This window comes from Homarus americanus, unplaced genomic scaffold, assembly GCF_018991925.1.
Source record: "Homarus americanus isolate GMGI-L3 unplaced genomic scaffold, GMGI_Hamer_2.0 scaffold56241, whole genome shotgun sequence".
NCBI classification, from domain to species: domain Eukaryota; kingdom Metazoa; phylum Arthropoda; class Malacostraca; order Decapoda; family Nephropidae; genus Homarus; species Homarus americanus.
The window spans coordinates 522,125-547,560 of record NW_024740202.1 but is presented as its reverse complement, the minus strand read 5'-3'; the positions used below and the strand labels follow the sequence as shown (position 1 = coordinate 547,560).

The 25,436-nt window shown below is 42.0% G+C and overlaps 1 protein-coding gene across 2 annotated transcripts; it reads left to right on the top strand.

Moving 5' to 3' along the window:
• The first annotated feature begins 15,434 nt into the window (after positions 1–15,434).
• On the top strand, positions 15,435–24,550 carry LOC121875281 (transcription initiation factor IIA subunit 2-like). 2 transcript variants are annotated; one of them, XM_042379744.1, is made up of 4 exons: positions 15,435–15,704; positions 17,677–17,781; positions 19,283–19,412; positions 20,578–24,550. In XM_042379744.1, the coding sequence occupies exons 1-4, from the start codon at positions 15,633–15,635 to the stop codon at positions 20,595–20,597; spliced, it is 327 nt and encodes a 108-aa protein (XP_042235678.1). In that variant the 5' UTR covers positions 15,435–15,632; the 3' UTR covers positions 20,598–24,550. The 2 variants fall into 2 exon arrangements, with proteins under 2 accessions (XP_042235678.1, XP_042235677.1); XM_042379743.1 differs by lacking the exon at positions 20,578–24,550 and having other exon boundaries at positions 19,283–19,969.
• The last annotated feature ends 886 nt before the right edge of the window (positions 24,551–25,436 follow it).

Below are 25,436 nucleotides of genomic sequence, written 5' to 3'. Positions count from 1 at the left end.
ACAGAAAACGGAACATTCACTCTTATTAATCACAGAAAACGGAACATTCACTCTTATAAATCAAAGAAAACGGAACATTCACTCTTATTAATCACAGAAAACGGAACATTCACTCTTATTAATCAAAGAAAACGGAACATTCACTCTTATTAATCACAGAAAACGGAACATTCACTCTTATTAATCACAGAAAACGGAACATTCACTCTTATTAATCACAGAAAACGGAACATTCACTCTTATAAATCACAGAAAACGGAACATTCACTCTTATTAATCACAGAAAACGGAACATTCACTCTTATTAATCACAGAAAACGGAACATTCACTCTTATTAATCACAGAAAACGGAACATTCACTCTTATTAATCACAGAAAACGGAACAATTCAGTCACTCTCGTTAATCAGAGAGAATTAAATGTAAATAAACACTAACCATTGACAGAAACGTTTACAAATCTCTTCTGGTCAGTGTAACAAAGACTCACACACTCTCACTCAAATTAAATAAATAATTGAGTATTTATTCCACAAACACCGACGAACAATTTAGCTATGAAACCTTTATTTTTATTCATTGTAGTGGCCGTGTTGGAGACAGTGTGGTGATAGTGGCCGTGTTGAAGACAGTGTGGTGATAGTGGCCGTGTTGGAGACAGTGTGGTGATAGTGGCCGTGTTGAAGACAGTGTGGTGATGGTGGCCGTGTTGAAGACAGTGTGGTGATAGTGGCCGTGTTGGAACAGTGTGGTGATAGTGGCCGTGTTGGAGACAGTGTGGTGATAGTGGCCGTGTTGAAGACAGTGTGGTGATAGTGGCCGTGTTGAAACAGTGTGGTGATAGTGGCCGTGTTGAAGACAGTGTGGTGTGTGGCCGTTGTTGGAGACAGTGTGATAGTGGCCGTGTTGGAACAGTGTGGTGATAGTGGTGTTGGAGACAGTGTGGTGATAGTGGCCGTGTTGGAACAGTGTGGTGATAGTGGCCGTGTTGGAACAGTGTGGTGATAGTGGCCGTGTTGGAGACAGTGTGGTGATAGTGGCCGTGTTGAAGACAGTGTGGTGATAGTGGCCGTGTTGAAGACAAGTGTGGTGATAGTGGCCGTGTTGAAGACAGTGTGGTGATAGTGGCCGTGTTGAAGACAGTGTGGTGATAGTGGCCGTGTTGGAGACAGTGTGGTGATAGTGGCCGTGTTGGAGATAGTGTGGTGATAGTGGCCGTGATTGAGACAGTGTGGTGATAGTGGCCGTGTTGAAGACAGTGGTGATAGTGGCGTGTTGAAGACAGTGTGGTGATAGTGGCCGTGTTGGAGACAGTGTGGTGATAGTGGCGTGTTGGAGACAGTGTGGTGATAGTGGCCGTGTTGAAGACAGTGTGGTGATAGTGGCCGTGTTGGAGACAGTGTGGTGATAGTGGCCGTGTTGAACAGTGTGGTGATAGTGGCCGTGTTGAACAGTGTGGTGATAGTGGCCGTGTTGAAGACAGTGTGGTGATAGTGGCCGTGTTGGAGATAGTGGTGATGTGGCCGTGTTGGAGATAGTGTGGTGATAGTGGCCGTGTTGAAGACAGTGTGGTGATAGTGGCCGTGTTGAAGACAGTGTGGTGATAGTGGCGTGTTGGAGACAGTGTGGTAATAGTGGCCGTGTTGGAACAGTGTGGTGATGAGTGGCCGTGTTGAAGACAGTGTGGTGATAGTGGCCGTGTGAAGACAGTGTGGTGTATGGTGGCCGTGTTGGAGACAGTGTGGTGATAGTGGCCGTGTTGAAGACAGTGTGGTGATAGTGGCCGTGTTGAAGACAGTGTGGTGATAGTGGCCGTGTTGAGACAGTGTGGTGATAGTGGCCGTGTTGAAGACAGTGTGGTGATAGTGGCCGTGTTGGAACAGTGTTGGTGATAGTGGCCGTGTTGAGACAGTGTGGTGATAGTGGCCGTGTTGAAGACAGTGTGGTGATAGTGGCGTGTTGAAGACAGTGTGGTGATAGTGGCCGTGTTGAAGACAGTGTGGTGATGGTGGCCGTGTTGTTGAAGACAGTGTGGTGATAGTGGCCGTGTTGAAGACAGTGTGGTGATAGTGGCCGTGTTGGAGACAGTGGTGATAGTGGCCGTGTTGAAGACAGTGTGGTGATAGTGGCCGTGTTGAAGACAGTGTGGTGATAGTGGCCGTGTTGGAACAGTGTGGTGATAGTGGCCGTGTTGAAGACAGTGTGGTGATAGTGGCCGTGTTGGAAGACAGTGTGGTGATAGTGGCGTGTTGGAGACAGTGTGGTGATAGTGGCCGTGTTGAAGACAGTGGTGATAGTGGCCGTGTTGAAGACAGTGTGGTGATAGTGGCCGTGTTGAAGACAGTGTGGTAGTGTGGCCGTGTGTTGAGACAGTGTGGTGATAGTGGCCGTGTTGAAGACAGTGTGGTGATAGTGGCCGTGTTGAAGATGGTGTGGTGATAGTGGCCGTGTTGAAGACGGTGTGGTGATAGTGGCCGTGTTGAAGACAGTGTGGTGATAGTGGCCGTGTTGAACAGTGTGGTGATAGTGGCCGTGTTGAAGACAGTGTGGTGATAGTGGCCGTGTTGAAGACAGTGTGGTGATAGTGGCCGTGTTGAGAGACAGTGTGGTGATAGTGGCCGTGTTGAAGACAGTGTGGTGATAGTGGCCTGTGTTGGAACAGTGTGTGATAGTGGCCGTGTTGAAGACAGTGTGGTGATAGTGGCCGTGTTAGACAGTGTGGTGATGGCCGTGTTGGAGACAGTGTGGTGATAGTGGCCGTGTTGAAGACAGTGTGATGAGTGGCCGTGTTGAGACAGTGTGGTGATAGTGGCCGTGTTGAGAGACAGTGTGGTGATAGTGGCCGTGTTGAAGACAGTGTGGTGATAGTGGCCGTGTTGAAGACAGTGTGGTGATAGTGGCCGTGTTGGGACAGTGTGGTGATAGTGGCCGTGTTAGAACAGTGTGGTGATAGTGGCCGTGTTGAAGACAGTGTGGTGATAGTGGCCGTGTTGAAGACAGTGTGGTGATAGTGGCCGTGTTGAAGACAGTGTGGTGATAGTGGCCGTGTTGAAGACAGTTTGGGGTAATGGATAATTATTGAGGGAAAATGTGGAAGTAAAAACACAATTAAAGGAATCTAACTTAATCTAATCAAACATTACCCTAACCTAACATTAACCTTCCCTACCCTAACCTAACATTAACCTACCCTATCCTAACCCAACATTAACCTACCCTATTCTAACCTAACACTAAGTAACATTAACCTACCCTATTCTAACCTAACACTAAGTCACATTAACCTACCCTATCCTAACATTAACCTTCCCTATCCTAACCCAACATTAACCTACCCTATCCTAACTTAACACTAACTAACATTAACCTACCCTAACCTAACCAAACACTAACCTAACCTAACACTAACTAACCTAAAATTAACCTACCCTAAAATTAACCTTCCCTATCATTAACCCTTTGGCTGCGGGAGGTTACCCTAAGCTGAATAAAATCATCTGGTGGGAATAAAAATAAACTGCTAAATGCGGAAATAGCAATTGTAGGGTTAACCTCGCCTAACCTAACACAACCAAACACTAACTTAACCTAACCCGACCTGGCATTTAACCTAACACAGCAGCTGGATTACTTAATATAACTTTTTGTATAAATTACCCCAGTTTATTCTTTTAACAAACTATAATTCTTCCTTACTTGCCCCAGCATAACACTGTGTTGCTCCGAATATAACACCAACACTTTATTCAGTCGTATCTCAAAGGTTAATATACACCTTGGAACACTTGGTCAGGTGCAGTCAGGTGTTTCCCGAAGGTCAGCTTAACACCTTCCAACTTTCAAGACTTGGGCTGTCACATGTACAGATCCCCCCCAAGGTTCTGGTCAAGGAAAAGAAAGAAGAAATGAAAGTATGAACACAGGAATTGGATAAATACATAAATGAATAAGCAGTGGGTGAGGTAGAGCGAACCACCTCACCTCACCTCTCTCACCACCACCACCACCACCATCACCCAGACAGCATCACACATAGACTGGACTGTGACGGCGGCACGGCGGCGTGAAATAGGAAGATCCAACATCCTCTGAGCCTGCCTGGCATCATTTGGCACTTGGTATGTACCTGTCTGTGTGTGTGTGTGTGTGTGTGTGTGTGTGTGTGTATGTGTGTGTGTGTGTGTGTGTGCGCTAGCCATCTGGGTGAGTGGTTTCAGAGCACCTAATACACGATGCAGATAGTGATGAATGCAAACACATCTATCCCCAGATCCCCCTCACTCTACCCCCTCCGCCATTATCCCCATCAATCCCCCCTCACAACACCCACCCCTCACACAACACCCCACAACACCTCACCCTCCACAACACCCCCACCCCCTCCATACCCCCACCCCTCCCAGCTTTTAGCAGAAAGCATTTTTTCGTCCGCCAAAGAGAGAAAAAAAAAACAGACATCAAAAAACTTATGAAAGAGATGAGGCCTTTAAAGTGAGTGAGTGACTGAGTGAGTGACTGAGTGAGTGACTGAGTGAGTGACTGAGTGAGTGACTGAGTGAGTGAGTGACTGAGTGAGTGACTGAGTGAGTGACTGAGTGAGTGACTGAGTGAGTGACTGAGTGAGTGAGTGACTGAGTGAGTGACTGAGTGAGTGACTGATTGACTGGGCAGGTGACTGGTGAGTGAGTGACTGAGTGAGTGACTGAGTGAGTGACTGAGTGAGTGACTGAGTGAGTGACTGAGTGAGTGAGTGACTGAGTGAGTGACTGAGTGAGTGACTGAGTGAGTGACTGAGTGAGTGACTGAGTGAGTGAGTGACTGAGTGAGTGACTGAGTGAGTGACTGAGTGAGTGACTGATTGACTGAGCGAGTGAGTGACTGAGTGAGTGAGTGAAAGGAAAGAGTCAGGAAGGTCTCTCTCTCTCTCTCTCTCTCTCTCTTTGTGCCAACACTGCAGTAGGTCATGAAGCCCTACAGGTCAAGAGGTCAACTTGCCTCTCGCTATTGATAACCAACCAGGGAGAAGTGAGAGGAGGGGAGAGAGAGGAAGTGAGAGAAGGAGGAGGGGAAGAAAGAGAGAGGAGAGAAATGAGAGGGATGGGGGGAAATGAGAGAGGATAGATGGAAGTGAAAGGAAGAGAGGGAACATAGTGGAGAGAGTATAGAGAGAGGGGAGAGAGGAAGTGAGAGAGGGGAGAGAGGAAGTGAGAGGAAGACAGAGAGTGTAGAAGAGAAGACAGGGAGCATAGAGAACACACACACACATGTCTCTCATGCCTTCTATTGATCTATCAGTACATCTGTCTACTCTCTCTCTCTCTCTCTCTCTCTCTTAGTTACAGCAACAGGTTATTAGGTAAAAGAGAGAGAGAGAGAGAGAGAGAGAGAGAGAGAGAGAGAGAGAGAGAGAGATCAAAGATAAGTCAGCCAGCTTCCCCTTCACCATAGAGATTCACAAGTGAGATAATTGGACAGTAGGGGGAGAGACAGACAGACAGCCAGACAGACAGACAGACACACAGTAGACACAGAAAGCAACAGACACACTGCAACAACAAATAGAGAATACAGAATCTCAAACAAACACAAACACAAACACAAACAAACTGAAACACAGACATACATATACAAGCAAATACACACAAACACTACACCCTACACCCTCCCCACACACACCCTACACCCTCCCCACACACACCCTACACCCTCCCCACACACACCTACACCTCCCCACACACACCTACCTCCCCTACACTACACCCTCCCCCACACACACCTACACCTCCCCACACACCCCTACACCCTCCCCACACACACCCCTACCCTCCCCACACACCCCTCCCCACACACACACCCTCCCCACCCCCACCCCACACACACACACACTATATTTACATTCAGTCGAGCACACATGATACAAATTAAACGAAATTCGAAACTAGTTCACACAAAACCCATCTGAAAGTCACTAGTTTATATTCCACAAGTTAACAGTGGCCTGGTGACCGTATGAAGTGTATAGAATAAGAGGAAATAAAAGATGGGCAAGGAAAGAAGGGATAATGGAAGAGAATACGAGAAGTGGGAGATAATTTAGCCGTATACTTAGGAATGAAAGGATAATTGAAGATAATTTAGCCGTATAATTAAGAATGAAAGGAATAAAATGTAACGTCTCATGCCATTTCTTTACCTGGATCCATAGTGTCTCATCTAAGTCTCATGAGATATGACTAACACCCAATATAACGCAACGTAACGTCACCTACCTTAACTTCACTTAACTAATCTAATCTCACTTAAACTAACCTATCCTAACCTAACCTCAATTAACTAACCTGGCTCAAGATAGAGTCAGACCACCCAGTTGTGAATGGCCAATTGAGTTTTAGCTGTATCCACAAGGCCAACGGGATCGACTTCTAAGACTGGGGCCCGTTTGGACTGAGCCCTTAGTCCTTATAGAGGGTCTATTATGACTGGGGTCCATTTAGACTTCACCCAAGTCCTGATGGGCCCATTTAGACTTCACCCAAGTCCTGATGGGCCCATTTAGACTTCACCCAAGTCCTGATGGGCCCATTTAGACTTCACCCAAGTCCTGATGGGTCCATTTAGACTTCATCCAAGTCCTGATGGGCCCATTTAGACTTCATCCAAGTCCTGATGGGCCCATTTAGACTTCATCCAAGTCCTGATGGGTCCATTTAGACTTCACCTAAGTCCTGATGGGCCCATTTAGACTTCACCCAAGTCTTGCTGGGACTATTTAGACTTCCCCCCAAGTCCTGCTCGGAGTCTAATAGGAGAGGAACCCATGTGACCAGTCGTCGGCATGTAAGACCCAAGCGTGTGTCAACAAAGGCCTGAAGCTCCGCCAGGCAAGGATCTCAGTGTGTTGGGTCCGTCAGAGGCAGGCACCGAGGGCGGAGGCAGGCACAGAGGGCGGAGGCAGGCACAGAGGGCGGGGTCAACAATACTTCCCCAGCAGCTATTGATACTCCTGCAGGCCATCACCAGAGCTCATTATTAACTCGCTGTTGCAATATGAAGATCAACACTTTATGAATGTTCGAGATGAGAGCACGACATACATCCATACACTGAAATACAAACACACAGAGCAGATTGGTAAATTACACCCCTATCACGTACACAAAACACCTGTGGAACTACCGGGCATAACATCCACCCAAACTCATTTCCTAAATATTCTCCCCCAATAACCGATGGAATTTTCTATTCAAACTCCATCACTTCACTCAACATACACGTAAAAAAAAAAAAATTGCGTCAAACATTTTCATTACGTTATTTTTTTTATCCCAGTTTTATTTTTTTTATTTAATTTTTGAATGTTCAACTGCAAACCGATGAACCAATCAGATTTCACGGTTCTTTCAAGCCGCAACGTGATTGGTTCGTTAGTCACGTTGCTCGAGGCTATTCCATAAGCTCGAATGTTAATAAAAAATAAATAAAAAATACAGGAAGGGAGAAGAAAATAGTCAGGTAAGTTTTCTCCACCACCCGTGGCATTACAAACCAACCAATCAAAATGAACTGGACAGCGGAACCTGGGCGGTGATTGGTTGAAATTGGCAACTAGGGCGAGAGGGAGTAAAGTTCCGAGGGTATTGATTGGACAGGTTTAAGGTTTCACTAAGGTGGAGCGAATATCCGGGAAATAGGGAGCTAGGAACCTGTTGAGATCCATGAGTACGATGACTTAACGCCCTTGAGTACAATGACTTGACCCCTTAAATACGATGACTTCATCCCTTGAGTACGATGACTTCATCCCTTGAGTACGATGACTTCATCCCTTGAGTAAGATGACTTAATCCCCTGAGTACAATTAATTGACCCCTTAAGTACGATGACCTGACCCCTTGAGTACGAAGACTTGACCCCTTGAGTACGGTGACGACCCCTTGAGTACGGTGACTTGACCCCTTGAGTACGAAGACTTGACCCCTTGAGTACGAAGACTTGACCCCTTGAGTACGGTGACGACCCCTTGAGTACGGTGACTTGACCCCTTGAGTACAAGATCACTAGATTACAAGATGTCATCGCTAGAGTAAGGTTAGGGTATAAGTACCTCTGGCAGTATGGCCCTTAAGCAGATGTGAACATATCTATAATGTAAAGTGTGTGGCCAGACATATGGCCACACACTCCAACACTTCGTTCCTAACCAAGACTATGTGAAGATAGATCCTTTTAGGGACAGGTCCAAGCACACTGTGTGAAACGGCACAGCACTTTGTCCCTGATGGCAAGATACCTGACATATTAAGAGTGTACACAGTTTTTTGAACTTAGTAGCTAAGAAATAAACACAATGTCCTTCATGCAGGTATGAATAACATAGTGTGCTATTAAACATACTGTCTCACACTGCAGTATGCCACTCACGCAGATCTGAATAAGTCAAGCTCTATGTACAGAACTAAACAAACAATGCCTTGAAAATACTTGGTAACAGTCAACATCGCCATATCCTGACCACTGGGGTCTGGTATACACTCCTTTGTGACCTCTACTCTGTAATAATTGTTGCGTTACCCTTCACTTAATGAGTATGGGGTGCACAATAAACTTGCCGCTGTGAGCACCCCCCCCCTCCCCCCCACAGTGTATGACGCGTGTACAGCTGCCAGTACACCAGGGTAGAAATTAACATCAAAATCCTCACAGTTTGACTTACAGGTAAACTCTATTGCCGAGGCCATCAGAAACAGACGAGACAGTACTATAGTTAATGATTGACAACGCATAGTTTAATCCTGTGTATGGTGTGTATACTGCACCTGACTTTCCCTCGATTAAGATTTATGATCTACAACACGAGACAGGGAGGTGGAACAGAACCCCGCGAGAGGTAAGAGTGTTGTGGTGGTCAAGTGTCAGGTGAGCAACATGTAGTGCTGGACTGTTCTGTTTCGGTCCACTGTCGACACATGTAACCTGAGTTGACTTGAACTACACTAAGCGATCTTTTTGCAAGTCGGATCACTGCTGAGCTCTGCAGGTGTGTGTATGATGTTCTGAAAATTTACATTTAAATGCGGTCAGCTTTACTGTGAAGTCTATTACTCATATATTAAGTTTTATACTCTAATGTTCTTGTGTTTTTTACTCTCTAATTTCTTATAACTTTCTATTGTTTGCAAACTTCAATTTTTAAATGTTATGTAAATTCACCTGAGTTCACTTTTGTCACTTAGAACTTGTGTGTTTTAACATTTAACAATTTTATTTGGACAAAATATGAAACTATGTACTGTACATTCTTCCTATTATTATCGTCAAAAACATTCAATAAATTAACTATGTATGTATGTATGTATGTATCACAAAGACGCCTAATGGCACTTACTATCAACTACCTCCTGATTACTACCAAGTTCCTTCATCCCCCTGCCCGTGAGTCCATCCCCCGCCCGTGTGAGTCCATCCCCTCCTGTGAGTCCCCCCCCCCCGTGTGAGTCCAGCCCCCGCCAGTGAGCACTTAATGGAGGTAATATCAGTCACTAACTTTGATCATTCATCCTGTTCGTCGAGCAGGAGACAAAAGTGATCATGGAGGAACAACTCTTTTTAATACTCCTAATATGGCTTCCAAGATCGATTTTTTTTCTTTACATTTCATCTTGTTTCTTTTTCTTTCGTTAGTCATAAAGGTTAATAATGTGAAATGGTCTCTTTGAAAATACATCAACTTAGACCATGTTAAATACTTTTTTAGACACAAACACCAAAATAATAGTTCTGGGAAGTTAAGAACACCCAGAGGTCTCATCCCCAAACACTTGAAACTGAGGCCACGATAAAAAAGGACTTCCAAGGATTTATCTGAAAGTCCTGGACACTTGGAGGACCCCCCTGTAGGACTCGTCTTAAATCTCCTGTTGCCTTAGGATTCACTTGAAGGATTCGCAATATTAGGACCATCACAAACATTTCCAGATAAAGATTCGCCAAAAACTATAAGACCATTTGAAATTAGTCCTTAAGAAAAGACTTGTTTAAAGACCGTAAAAAAACATTTCTGAACCAGCCACTTCACCTGAGATTCTCTGGATTAAGACCACATGGAATGCTTATTGGAGAAAAAGACTCGCCTGGAAACTAAGACCTTAAGACCATATACTAGAAACTAAGAACATATGCTGGAAACAAAGACCCTAAGACCACACACTGGAAACTAAGACCCTAAGAACACACGCTGGAAACGAAGACCCTAAGACCATACGTTGGAAACTAAGACCCTAAGAACACACGCTGAAACGAAGACCCAAAGACCATACGCTGGAAACTAAGACCCTAAGAACACACGCTGGAAACGAAGACCCTAAGACCATACGTTGGAAACTAAGACCTAAGAACACACGCTGAAACAAAGGAAGACCTAACTGAAACTAAGACCCTAAGAACACACGCTGGAAACAAAGACCCTAAGACCAATAACACTGGAAACAAAGACCCTAAGAACACACGCTGGAAACGAAGACCCTAAGACCATACGTTGGAAACTAAGACCCTAAGACCATACACAAGACACTAAGACCTTAACCACACACTACAAATTCATACACTAAGACCACACACTGAAAACTAAGACCTTAAGACCCTATATTGGACACTAAGATCTTAAGACCACACGTTGGAAACTGAGAACCTAAGACTACACAAAGGCAACTAAGTCTTTAACCAAGCGTCCATAGTGATCATTCCTTAACGAAGTACAAGTGCAATTTCAGGAGTCTAGGGCCGTCCCGAGCACTTGCCGACGAAGGAATGACTGGAGGAGACATATACTGTATATATATTAGTGCATCAAGGAGAGTCACAGAGAGGAGGAACACAGCAACACAAGATGTAGTTATATCCTCAACACAAAGAACACAACCAGGTACAGCACTCCTACATAACCAGGTACAACATTCCCACACAACCAGGTACAACACTCCCACACAACCAGGTACAACACTCCCACACAACCAGGTACAACACTCCCACACAACCAGCTACAACACTCCCACACAACCAGCTACAACACTCCCACACAACGAGAGGTACAACACCCCACACAACCAGCTACAAACACCCCACACAACCAGGTACAACACTCCCACACAACCAGGTACAACACCCCACACTACAACACTCCCACACAACCAGGGCATCCCCACACAACCAGGCACCCCACACAAGCAGGGTACAACACTCCCACACAACCAAGTACAACACTCCCTCACAACCAGGTACAACACTCCCACACAACCAGGTACAACACTCCCACACAACCAGGTACAACACTCCCACACAACCAGGTACAACACTCCCACACAACCAGGTACAACACTCCCTCACAACCAGGTACAACACTCCCTCACAACCAGGTACAACACTCCCACACAACCAGGTACAACACTCCCACACAACCAGGTACAACACTCCCACACAACCAGGTACAACACTCCCACACAACCAACATTATTACTAACAGATGCAGCCACTTTGAGCCTTAAATCATTCATAAAATAGTAATATTTTTTGATGTACGAGGAAGCATTTCCGCTACATATTAAAAGTTGTTAATACTACCAGACATGAGGCTGAGTTCAAAGAGAATAGTTTGATGTAGTGAAGCTTTGGAGCACAATTCTAACCTCCAGCTCATCATATTAATGAACATAAAAATCCCCATTTTTTTTCCACTGTTCTCTGTAATGGACTTTTGGTATAAAATTGGCGGAATTTAGCGAATTTATAAAGCAATTTTCAACACATTATGTGCACTACTTACCACATTACCACCTGCTGCACCACATCACCACCTGCTGCACCACATTACAAAGTGCTGCACCACATCACCACCTGCTGCACCACATTACAAAGTGCTGCACCACATCACCACCTGCTGCACCACATCACCACCTGCTGCACCACACCACCACTTGATGCACCACATTACCACCCTACTGCACCACATCACCACCTACTGCACCACATCACCACCTACTGCGCCATTACAGTGCTGCACCACATCACCACCTGCTGCACCACATCACCACCTACTGCACCACATCACCACCTGCTGCGCCACATCACCACCTGCTACACCACATCACCACCTGCTGCACCACATCACCACCTGCTTCACCACATCACCACCTGCTGCACCACATTATCACCGCTGCGCCACATCACCACCTACTGCGCCACATCACCACCTACTGCGCCACATCACCACCTGCTGCACCACATCACCACCTGCTGCACCACATCACCACCTGCTGCACCACATTACCACCTGCTGCACCACACCACCACCTGCTGCACCACACCACCACCTGCTGCACCACACCACCACCTGATGCACCACATCACCACCTGCTGCACCACACCACCACCTGCTGCACCACATCACCACCTGCTGCACCACATCACCACCTGCTGCACCACACCACCACCTGCTGCACCACACCACCACCTGCTGCACCACACCACCACCTGATGCACCACATCACCTGCTGCACCACATCACCACCTGCTGCACCACACCACCACCTGCTGCACCACATCACCACCTGCTGCACCACATCACCATGCTGCACCACATCACCACCTGCTGCACCACATCACTACCTGCTGCGCCACATTACCACCTGCTGCACCACACCACCACTTGATGCACCACATCACCACCTGCTGCACCACATCACCACCTGCTGCACCACACCACCACTTGATGCACCACATTACCACCTGCTGCACCACATCACCACATCACATCACCACCTGCTGCACCACACCACCACCTGCTGCACCACACCACCACCTGATGCACCACATCACCACCTGCTGCACCACACCACCACCTGCTGCACCACATCACCACCTGCTGCACCACATCACCACCTGCTGCACCACACCACCACCTGATGCACCACATCACCACCTGCTGCACCTGCTCACCACACACCATGCTGCACCACACCACCACCTGCTGCACCACATCACCACCTGCTGCACCACATCACCACCTGCTGCACCACATCACCACCTGCTGCACCACATCACCACCTGCTGCACCACACCACCACCTGCTGCACCACATCACCACCTGCTGCACCACATCACCACCTGCTGCACCACATCACTACCTGCTGCGCCACATTACCACCTGCTGCACCACATTACCACCTGCTGCACCACACCACCACTTGATGCACCACATTACCACCTGCTGCACCACATTACCACCTGCTGCACCACATCACCACCTGCTGCACCACATTACCACCTGCTGCACCACATCACCACCTGCTGGATATGAAGTTCTAGCGACCTTCGTCTACAAACAACTTCAGTAAACCTTAGCAAGTCACCCTTCAGGTTAAAGTAATAGTCAGCCCTGTAAAATAAATTTGTCGTTTTTTTTAATAGTCGATTTCAATGTTAGAAACCGAGATATACTCGTAAGTGAGGGGCGACTATGTTACTTTTCCTGTCCAGTTTAATGTCTATCTCACATAATTTTTAATCGCTGATAGAATAGTGTACTGTATTCGTAACATAATTACGCGCTTAAAGACATCCGTTGCTTAAAAGCAGTAATTACATTATAACAACAACTTTTACCCGATTTATTTATTTATAAAACCCCCTTACCAGCTTACAAGACGTTCAGACGGTTTTGTTCCCTTATTTACCAAATGGCCACCCACTAGAGGTGGCCTTGTCGAGGGAAGGGGGCCATATTAAACAGAAAGTATTTATCTTTATATCTGGTACCAATGAAAGCAACTTTGATGAAGTGGCATGATGTAATTTTACGTTTTTTTGTGGACGTGAGAATATGCTGGGACCTAGCAGGTAGGTTGTAAACAGGGCAGACGACAACAGCAGATTTGGGGGGAGGATTATTACGGTACCCCTGTGTACGAACCTGTCCTGCATTGCAGTGAACAGCGACATCAACCCACATGAATCTGACCTATATATACTGTTAATGTTTAAATAATGAATATGATCTAGAACAGGGGTATCAAACTCATTTGCCAAGGCGGGCCAGATTTAATATGAGTACACAGTATGTGGGCCAAGTAACATAATTATGAGCACTTCGCAATCACCTCTTAGGTGAGTAGTACGACAAAATAAGAAAGGTGGATTTAGTCTGCGCTCGTGTGGAACCCTTAAAAACAAACAAATGAAGTGTTTACTTCCCTTGATCAATCTTATTGTTTGCTACTATTACTTCCTGATAATTAGCACCTCTTGGTATGGACCAATACATCAAAGCTTGGCACTAACGACTGAGGTGTAGCAACCTTCAGTATTGAATTAAGGTGCGCATCAGTAAGTTGAGACCGAAGCCGAAACTTGTTCAAGTTCATCACAGAAAAGAGTTGTTCATAGACATATGTACAGTCACCCAATAAAGTCCTGTCGCGAACCATGAACCCCGAGATTCAGACTCGTGAACCCGAAGCAGTAGACACTGATACAATATTCTGTCCATAAATGCTTCGGATTCAAGAGTCTGAATCTCGGGGTTCATGGTTCGCGACAGGACTTTTTTGGGTGATTGTACTTGTTCCTCACGAATCACTCTAGTACTTGAATGACTGGCCAAGCGAGAGTCTGCCGCGTCAGTTTTCATGTCTAATACCTGTACTGTACGGAGTGTATACGTGAACAGTAGTCAGTCTCACAACTCGTATAGTGGCACACTTACAACCACAATTAACCATTAAAATTATCTCGTGGGCAATCTAAGAAAATCTAAAATCGATAAACTGTACTCCAAGCTTTGTCAATAAATTTGTTAAACTAAAAAACTAAAATGTCAGTTTGTGTTCTAACCTTTCCTGGCCACAGATCTTTTAATTTTCATTTAGCCTTTCATCGGCCAATATTTGCCCATCGGCTTAGATACATTTTAAATTAGTGTCACTATATTATTAAATATATTTTTTAAATATTTCTTACTGTCGTCGGTAATTCTAACATTGTGAAACTGTATAATATTGAATTAATAAATCTCCCAAACGGTGTGGGAGACGAGTACCAAGCAGCAAGCATAGTATATATACTTTACTTTTTTTACTTTTATCCTCTTCGCCACTGATCAGCTCGTTAGCCGCCCGGGCGATAGGTCACGTCTCTGTCACGCACTGTTGGCAACTACTGGGCGCTGCATCGGCTCCTGAATGTACCTGTACCCGCTCCAGTGATGATGTTAAAGATATAACATGAACAATGCCAGTAAACTGTTTTGTAGTTTTGAGTTAAACTCGATGTAAACTATAAATATATAATTTTTAAAATCCGTATACCAATTCTAATCGATTATGATACTTTTGGTTTGTTCATGTTGGTTGATAAAAATTAACTGGTCTCGTAGTACTGTTCGTGGAATTCCACTGAACAACAGCCATCTTGTTGCGGTATCAACAACAACACCAAATTTAGCCACACAATTGACCTTCCAGCTACCACCAGTACTATTATAGTAGCCTAGACACAGTGGCGTGTGTCGAGTCTCTTCAGTGTTCTAGGTAGCCTTGCACAGGGTTATTTTAAAACACATCTGCTCTACAGACACCTCCATCATGACGTACCAACTGTACCGTAACACCACGCTGGGCAACACACTCCAGGAGAGCCTCGACGAACTCATACAGGTCAGTCTGTTGGCTAAATGTACGAGTAAGATATCACGGTTATTAGTCTGGGTCCCAACCTTACCGCTAGTAGCACTATGTCCTATACCTAACGAATTCAGGAAAAGGTCACAAGAAAAAAAGGCACGGAAAACCTAACCTGACCTAACCTAACCTAACCTAACCTACGTGCAGTGCCATCATATACTGTATATATTGTGTTGTGTACAAGTCAAGTGACTTTATTTCCGTTCACCATACCTAAGGAGAGCCACGAATTACCCAAAAGTACCCAAATGTACCCAAAAGTATAGCAAATAAGGGTAAAATCTTAACGAATATCTGTTATACATACACAAAACATGTTTAATAATATTTTTAATGTAATTTTGTAAAAATAAATTGAAAGATGAAATAATAAACAGCGAAAAACTTTCAGTATTGGCGAACGCTAAATTCCAAAGAGTTCGTGAACAAGGGAGATAACTCAGATCCATCGTGATGCACTTCGCTAACCTAACCTAACCTAACGAAAAGTAAATCCTACGGCTATGTTAAATACCCCAAAGTAACAGAAACATTGGTAATTATATCTCCATTTTGGATAGGTGACTTTGGAATTTAGCATTTTTCGCTGTTTATTATTTCATTATTTTGACTACATTTCAATGAAAACATTGTTAATCAGGTTTTATTGATGTAAAACATATATTCGTTAAGATTTTACCCTGATTTAATATACTTTTGGGTACATTTGGGTACTTTTGGGTAATTCGTTGGACCGTACCTAAGTGCCAGGTCTTGGGTACATCTCACTAGTCAAGGATAACCTCTAGCTCCTTGGGGTGGTGCGGGTAATTTAGGTAAAGATTCGTTGGTATGCTGGGGGAGATGGCTAACACCAGAACTTAACCTAACTAAGGTAATCCTGGAGCAGATGACTAACACCAGAAGACGTTCGATTTCATTAATTTTTTTCCACATGTTCTGTGGATTGTGGATTATAGTAAGTAATAAAAATTATAATGACAATGCATAGAACCTAATAGAACTTGACCTAACCAACTAAAGAAAGTTACTTAACCTTTCCTAACTTCCTAGCTGGGGGATGGACCCACCGCTATATTAAACAGAAAGTACTTACTTGGATTTCTGGTACCAATAAAATCAAATTTCTTGAGGCAGCATGGTGAAATTTTTTTTTTTTGTTGACGTGAGAATATGCTCGGACTGAGTGTAACTAAACAAAGAGCAGAAGACAAAACGCGCCAATACAGCAAATTTTTCGGCTGAAAATTTATGGTAAATAAATAATTTTCTAGCATACAAAGCATCGAGTAGCATCATTTTAGGTCATACAAATTTTTTTTACCATGTTTTACCCCTCAATAGCCCTCATCACCCACTACAGGTGATTTATAGTTGTAGATAAAGAAAGAAAAAAAATAAAAGTAAATATCTGCCGAATCATTTATATTACTTACAATCATCCAAAAAACATTTGTAGAAAAATTGAACGAAATCGAACAATTCCTTCTGGTGTTAGCCATCTACTCAGTATTAACCTAACCTGACCTAACCAACGAAACCTAACCTAAGTTATCCGAGATCAACACAGAGTACTGTAGTTATTGTCCCTTAAAATATCAAGATATAAATATGATAGATTAAATAGAAAAGAACTGTAGTGACTTTTCCTGTGTCCGTCTGCCAGCCAATCTGCTGCCTCGCTACAAACTGACCCCAGGCCTCATTTGCAACATTCGAGTGCACAGACTATAGGAAGTGCTTGGGTGTTTTATCTTTAGATAAAATAAGCTGGGGGTCTAACCTTCAGATAATCATTGATTCCGTAACTGAGGTATGGTAGGCATAGAGTAAAATTACAGCACCTTACATTAATTCTTGAGCAGTGACAGTCGTAGAGTTACTCTCAAATATGATCTCTGTAGCTCCTGTGAATGATTTGTACTAACAAGTACTTTGTTTGCAGTTCCAGCAAATTTCACCAAACCTCGCTCTTCGTGTGCTCTTGCAGTTTGACCGTGCAATTAACACGGCTCTGGCAAATAAGGTCCGCACTCGCATCAATTTCAAGGTATGTTTCTAATCTGAATTTTAAGCATGATAGTTGACACATCCATAATTTTTACTAAATGTTTAGTTAGGTGATTTAGAGAGAATTAGAAGAGGTTGGTGATGAAAGGCTCCATGGCTTATACAGTATAGTACTGTAAATCATTAAACACACAGGACACACTTCAGTGACTCTTGAGTCATATTTGTTACTGTGTATTTTTGTTCTTGATTAAATACTAGTTTGTACAGTACTGTACAATAATGAATAAAAAACAATAGAATACTGTATTTTAACATAATTTGAGGTGTGTGTGTCGTATTCCCGGCAGCTTTGTTTACATATCAAACAGCTGATTGTAGAGGCAGTCGATGATGACATGCCATATTCTTTACAGAGTGCATTGGTTCTAATGCCTTCTTTGTGTTTCATAATAATTTGTGCACTGTATATTATCAATATGTTAACTAATTTTCAGAATGCCCAATAATTTTAATGTAAAAATGCAAAAATATTCAAGAGACCCAACAAACTCGATGTTCACTCCACTGTAAACAAAGTTAAACTGAGAAGCGTTGTTGGGTGATTCGATCAGCTGATGGGCGCACAAAAACTTTTCCCTGTACTGTCTATATTATCAATATGTTAACTAAATTTCAGAATGACCAATAATTTTAATAAAAAAATACAGAAATATTCAAGAGACCAACTTTCTTGATATTTACTCCACTGGAAACGAATGTAAACATAGAACTGATTACTGTATTGGCGGACTGGCTGATCAGCTGATGCGCACAACAAAACGTGTTTCTCGTAAGGCTTTCGTTAATCGAAGTTTTGTTCGTTAATCGAACTGAAAATCCTTATGGGAGCTAATTCATTAATTGGACCGTTCGTTAATCGAGGGACCACTGTACTGTACTTATTTATACTGTATACAGTATGTTATATTTACACAGTTTTTGGTCCCAAACTTCAATATTTAGGATTTACAGTATAGCATTGCACAGTATTTGACAGACTGCTGATAATTTGGAACATTAACAAATATTAATGGTTCTAACTGTTTTACCATGGCTATTTGATCCAGAATATTAAACCCAACCTAAAATTTTAGAACATTTGAAACCTCGGGGCTAAAATGGTCCTGTTTCCCTCTGAATTTTTTAGTGTCCCAAAAATCCAGTTAATTATTAACCCCTTGTGTACTGTGGTCTCCATGTTGAATAAAATTATCTGACATTAACCAAATAAAATGTTAAAAGTGGCATCCTATTGTGATAGCGTTAAGGGGTCCAACACATTATTACCTTTAAGTCAAATTTAAATTGTAATACTGAACCTGATATTAAAATTAATACAGAAAATTTTGATTTTTCACTTACAGTTTTCAACACTTAGTCAAATGGTTACTTTACTTCATATTTATTCCCTTTAACCAGTGAATTGTTTTACATTTTTCTTTTACAGTTTGTCTCTTTGTACTGTTTTCAAACAGACTTAAAGTGTTGGTGTCTTTCAGGCTAGCAAGTTGAACACTTACCGGTTCTGTGACAATGTATGGACTTTCCTGATGTCAGACGTGGAGTTTAAAGAAGTACAAGATTTTGCCCAAGTGGATAAGTTAAAGATTGTGGCCTGTGATGGACGAGGTAAGGCGGCGGATGCATGTTAATTTAGAACCATCAGGGTTCAAGTGTGTAGGGTTTTGTTTTTAAAAGCATACACAGTACAATACCCTGTTTCTTCAATTATAAAACGGAAATCAATGTATTACTATAGTAATACAGTACGGCATGCCCTGACAATTCGTGGATTTTTAATTTGTGGACCTCGAAAACTTGCGGATGACACCCTGGATGTACCCAAGAAAGTCTAAGGGTAGTTTTAAAGTTGCTGACATTTTCGTGGTTGGGACAGGGAGCCATTCGTTCTGGACAGTAATTTCTTTTACCTGCATTGTATATGTGTGTGTGCTTAGTTATTATAACAAAGCACGGAGATGACTTGAGGGTTGACTCACATTTCTTCTACATTTTGTTGTCTTGTTTCTGATTAGTTGTGAGAGGATTTTCCAATTATTATGTATTTGTACGTGTTTTGTGTGTACAGGGTATCTACACATACTGTATATACAATACAGGTAAAAGAAATAATTGGCCAAAGGAAAAACACATGGAGGAAATATACATTTCTTTGCACATTGATTAAAAATGTATCTCCCAGTCAGGAAATGTTATTCACGGCCATTTTGAGAACCCAACCCCCGCACATTTTAAAGGCATGCTGTTATATATTTATTATATATGTTGGCTTAGCATTTCATGTTCAATTTGTTTCAAATCTCATCTGGTTTCTTGTAAGTACAGGCATAAAATTATTACTGTACAGTACTGAGTATATTTCACTTAATATGTTTATTAATGGCTTATAATCATTGTGTACAATAACAATTTTCATAAAAACATGTTTTGTGGCATTTTAGGTAGCTTTGGGAAAGAATCTCCACTCTTGTACAGTAATTGGAAGTCTCTGGGAACATTTCCTTCAATTTACAAAAAGTCAAGTTCTTAAAGTTTTTGGGGTGACAGAACCTTTCATAAATTGGGGAATGCTTGTACTGCAGGGGGACAAAACAGTTCAACAAATGGATAATAATGATTAGGAGTTAGGAAAAGAAACTGTGACACCTCAGAATTTTTCTTGCCGACTGATGGGACTGTTTGTGTAAATCATGTAAATAACTTGATATTTATTCACAGAAAGGTGACCAGGGTTGTAAGCGAAAATTGGTAAACATAAAAGAATGAATTTCAGAGTTGGATGGCAAGAAGTAGAGAGGAAGATCAAGAAGGAGGTGGAATGGTGAGATGAAGGACAGCCAAGAAACAATGAGGTGTGTGAAAGGAGAGGAGGGGGATTTTGAGAGATGGGTGTGCTGCTGATGGGCAATGCTAAGTTGTGTTGAAGTAACTTGGGTAAACCAGATACTCACATATACTTTGGGGCCTTATTGTAGAAGGGGAATGTCACAGAAGAACACATCATTTATTCTGGTAAAAAGGAATGAGTGATGGTGCAAGAGTCTGTGATATACCCCTGGACTGTGTAGTGAATGGGGCACTCCAGATTTGTTTATTATACCATTATACTTACTTCAAAAACAGCTCAATTTTAACCCCACTGTGTACGATAGTCACCTCCGAGCCAAATAAAATCGTCTGGCATTAACCAAATATAATACTAAAAGTGGAGTCTCGCTAGTGAAGGGGTTAACCTCATATACACTACAGTACTGCAGCTGGTAAAGGTCTCACAAGATAAAACAAAAATAGAATACACTACATTGACAGATCCTGAGGCCATGGGTAATGATGTGGTCATGTGTTCACAGGTCCTGGTCCTGGAGGTGCCACTAATGACTAAGGCCACTCAAGGGAAAATCAAAAGGTCATTTAAAATAAATGCGTGAAGCAGAAACAGCATGCAAATATGTTGGCCATACATTTGTTTTTGTGTTGAAGTGAGAAGGAATATTAAGAACATAATTATTCGTAATATACAGTACGTCATAGAAACGTAATTACATACTGAAACAAATATGAAAAGCTAAACATAATTTTATGGCTCTGTTAATTGCATTACTTTTAGGGCTCTATTGGTGACATTATATTTGTGGTCTTATATAGCTTGTGATTATTTTATGGCCCTAGACAGCTAATAATCATTTTTGTGGTCCTGCATGGCCTATAATTATTTTAGTGGTCCAGAGCAGCTTATACTATTTTCAGGATGATATAACATAGAGTGTATAAATAAGTTAAGGCTCGCTTTAACTATTGAGTTCAGGATGTACACTACTCTATTAGTTTCTATTAGCTACATGCAGTATTTTGTACGGTTATCTTTTTAAATTTGTACTCACTCCAAATTGTGCTGTGTGTTCTTTTTCTGCATCTGATAAAACACTTCATTTAATGTGCCTTTAATGATAAGTTTCTGGCCATACAATAAACCCCCGATATAACGGACACCGTCTATAATGAGCCTCAGCTTTAACGAACCCATTGACCCATTCAGACTACCTGTAGTTTCATATACAGTATTATGAACTTGGGTCTGTTAAAGAAAATATAACAGACTCGGGGTCCATTATGGTAAAAAAAAAACTTACGGACTCAAATACTTGAATTGCCGAAAAATCCAAATTAACAAATTTTATAATATTTTGACATTACAGTATTTGATAATTTTAAAATGTTTGTATTTGATTATTCGTTTGTTTTCTGGTCAGTTTCTTGAGATTGTTCCAACTAATCAACGTACTCTGTTACTATGCCTTGGCTACCACATAAAATAATCTACTTGTAATTACACTATATCCTCGTTAATTCAACAAAAACAGGGTTCTGAGTCACTAGAATTACCCCCAAAAACCCAGTGTTTGAGAGATGGCAAGTGCTGGCAACATTCTTCGGGAGGAACAATCAACAGTGTACCACTATAAACAAGAGACTGGGTATGTACCACAGTGCAACAGCTCATCGGGGATTAAGTGGGATTTGGGGGAAAATTAATAATTTTTTGATTATGTTTTATTAACCAACCACCAAATGAACCCAAATAAAATGGGAATTATAGTGAAATTGCATGATGTCGTTATAAAGGGATCGCCAATGAGGTGAGGTCTAAACAGCATACCCTCCCTCCTCTGCCACCCCTCACCAGCCAGCAGTTACGCACCCTAACGTAGTTTTGTATCTTAATATACAGGTAATTCATATTTCATTCCTATACTGTAATTACAGGTAATTCATCTTAATCTATTTCATAATATATTCCTATAATAATAATAATATAGATTATTGCGTATTGCATGAGTTGACTCGATAAATACCTGTCGTGTTCTCTGATAATATTCCCTTTAGTACATTTTGTATAAAACAAAACATGTTGAACCACTGTGGAAAATGTATGATAATTTAACTCAGTAAATCTATCCATCTAAACTCATATTAGTAAGTTTACAGCATTAAAAGTACTGTACTGTACTGTACTGTATGTTTTTCCAAGATTTGACCTTCAGTTTGTGAGTATGACTACCTTACATTCCATGCACTGCTGTCGCCCTAACAGCCACACGTATCATTTTAATCTATTGAGTTTTTAACCTCACTATTTTATTGAGTTATTTGGTAGATATAAGAACTTTACTATAAAATAACTTAAATAGAATATTATAAAAAAAAATGTGGCAACTCTGCAGTGGGCGGCTGGCCAGCCACATGGACTGTGTGTGATTGGAGAAATTTACTTGGCTTATACATAAATATTTATGGCACTTGATGCAGCTACTGAATTTGGGTATTTTAAAACATACCAAATGTATCAAGTGCCATAAATATTTGTAAGCAGGGTGATTGTGCATACGCAACCCAGCCACACAGCTCATGAACTTAGCCAGGCAAGACCTCTGACAGACAGACATTTATTGAGATATATGCCTGAAGGTGTTATTATCGTTAGCTCGTTATATAAGCAACTGTGCTTAACTGTGCAAGTGAACCTTCCCTCTGTCACGGTAAAATGATCATAGTCACTTCGATCTATGTTGGTATATAACGACCGTGTCCATCATTATTACAGATCCAAATATATAACAAACTTTTGGCTTTAACGGACCAACCTTCTCCCCAATCAGTCTGTTACATCGGGGGTTTACTGTATTACGGTTGGTTAGAGAAATGGGATATTTATTAGGAATGCTGTAACTTTTGGTGAACCTTTTACATACAGGGTAAGAATATTGGTAGATGTTCGATTGAGTTAATGGGTCTAAGTAGACACTCGAATCATCTTGATGGAAGGTAGTTTAAGTCTTAGTAAATGTACAAGGTGACGAGATCATATTGATGGAAAAAATTCAGAGCCGGGTCATACCTACTGTAAGTGTATTGAGAACATAAACTAGTGATTGTAAGATCATCTGGTTAAAGGTTTGACCTGGGAACTATTATGTTGTTTGGATAAGATGTTGCTAACATCATTTATTACATGGTTTCTTGAGCAACTGGTTTTGATATATAAAAAATGTGTAATTTTTTTCAGCTTTTCCAGAATGGTGGTGATATTTGGCACAAATAATCATGTTTTGGCATATCAAGTATGTTAAAAGGTCACAGAAAAATCATTGTAACAATGGTTTGAGCTTAGTGGCCGACATTTGGAGGAAAACATATACAGTGTACTCAACTTGTATATATTATTAATCTTGAACAAGTATGAATGGTCATTTAAGAGAAAAACTGGATCAGCCAAGAGAGTGTTAAAACTGCCTTAAGGACCATATACTCATTGAATTCTAATGTGATTGTTGGAGTGATGCATTTACTGTATATTATGTTGAAGGGACTATGTATTAGTAACCTTAGTAGTACTTTCCATACTTGATGGATTTGAATAGGAAAAACTGACATACAAGTTTTCTCTCAACAGTGGTCTTGAATACTTGTATTTTTTAATGCATCCAAGAAAGTTCCTGTCCACTACAAATTAGATTGGAACAGTTACAAGTTATATATGGACATTAACCTAACCATCTCTAGGATAGGTTAGGTAGGAGCCCAGTTGACTAATTTCTGATTGGAATTATTGTCTGGTGGTAAGGAAACTGCTAGGTAATATTTGTCACATCATAGGAACCACTAAGAATTTCAACCATTGTTTTATATAATAAGTTGACTTGATGTATTTATTGTTTGATAAATGAAAGATCTTCAAGGAAGTCAAATCTTGTATTGTTAAACCTAAACAAATGAGGAGGAGAGGTAAGGGGTGTGTAATGGAGAAGAAGGGAGGGGGTGTGTATGAAGGAAAGGTGAGACTATCTTGTCTTACCTATCTACATTCAGTAAATTGACATCTACTATCTACCAGAGCCCTACATAAGGTCCTCTTGGGAGTCTTAGAATTAGGGAAGAACTCCTCACTGACAACTGAGCCAAGGAGTGGGAAGACAGGCTAAGAATAAGTGGGCACTTGAGCTAAAAAAACACTACTGGGAACTTAGGCTAGAAACAGGGCAATGTAAGGTAAAAGTGAGAACTTTGAAAATACTAAAACTAGTAACTTAAAACAAAATAAGAACTCCAAGAAAAAAAATAAGAGCTTTAATTAACAAATTAATAAAACTGGGAACTGCCTTATACTACAGATGGGCAAGGGGTGACCTAATTGAAGCGTATAAACATCTCAGAGGGCACTACTCAGTTGAGTGTCCATACCTGGAGCTAGCAGATGCCTGCCCCACAAGGGTCTCAGCTCATGGTTGAAGAAACCACAAGTCCAGAGTACTGTGAGGGTAAACTTTTTCAGAGAGAGAATTGTGAACTCTTGGAACAACCTGCCAGTGTGTTGTGGCGGCACCGAGTGTGAGCTGTTTCAAGACCAGACTTGACCAATACTGGAGCAGTGCATGCCCAGTACTTGGTAACAGACGTGACTGACCACCCAAGCAGCTAATGAGCCAATTAGTGGTGTAGAGGATAATAATAATAATAATAATAAAAAAACATACCGGTAGGTACCCAAGTTGGGAATTATTTTTTTACACAGTTGCAGGGGCGAAATCAGGAATATCGGGGGGGGGGGGTCCAAGAAGGTTTAGGTGGGGCAAC